The sequence below is a fragment of the Blastocystis sp. subtype 4 genome (assembly GCF_000743755.1).
Source record: "Blastocystis sp. subtype 4 strain WR1 chromosome Unknown seqid_1233, whole genome shotgun sequence".
Lineage (NCBI taxonomy): Eukaryota > Bigyra > Opalinata > Blastocystidae > Blastocystis > Blastocystis sp. subtype 4.
In genome coordinates this window covers 1-571 of record NW_014568314.1, presented here as the reverse complement: position 1 = coordinate 571, position 571 = coordinate 1, and the positions used below count along the sequence as shown (strand labels likewise).

General features: G+C 41.4%; 1 protein-coding gene across 1 annotated transcript; it reads left to right on the top strand.

Annotated features, from left to right (window-relative positions):
• Window positions 1-283: 283 nt before the first annotated feature.
• JH06_5868 (hypothetical protein) lies at window positions 284-571 on the top strand (the record flags this gene model as incomplete). The annotated part of the gene is made up of 1 exon (XM_014669116.1): window positions 284-571. A coding segment is annotated over one exon (288 nt), but the record flags the coding sequence as incomplete, so codon positions are not given.

The window sequence follows — 571 nt, the reverse complement described above, 5'->3', positions numbered from 1 at the left end:
TCTTTGAATTACTTCTAGATATGTCTGTGCTGAATGGGATAATGGTGGTATTCCAGTTTGGATGAACTATTTGGAAGGTGTTCGTCTTCGAGCTAATAACGATATCTGGAAGAGTGAAATGGGTCAGTGGATGAAAGTGCTCACTGATTACACTCGTGACTTCTTTGCTGATAGAGGAGGTCCTATCATCTTCTCTCAGATTGAAAATGAACTGTGGAATGGAGATAAGGAGNCTTGGTGTGGAGAATTCGCAGAATCCCTTGATTTACATGTCCCTTGGATGATGTGTAATGGAGACAGTTCTGAGCTGACTATCAATGCATGCAATGGAAATGACTGTTCTAGCTTCTTGGAGAATAATGGTCAGAGTGGTCGTATTCTCATTGATCAACCTGGTTGTTGGACTGAGAATGAAGGCTGGTTCCAGGAGTTTGGAGCCATGAATACAGAGAAAGATGATTATGAGGGATGGGACTCTCGATCTGGTGAAGACTATGTGTTTAATGTGCTGAAGTTCATTGATCGTGGTGGTAGTTATCACAACTATTATATGTGGTTTGGAGGAAATCAT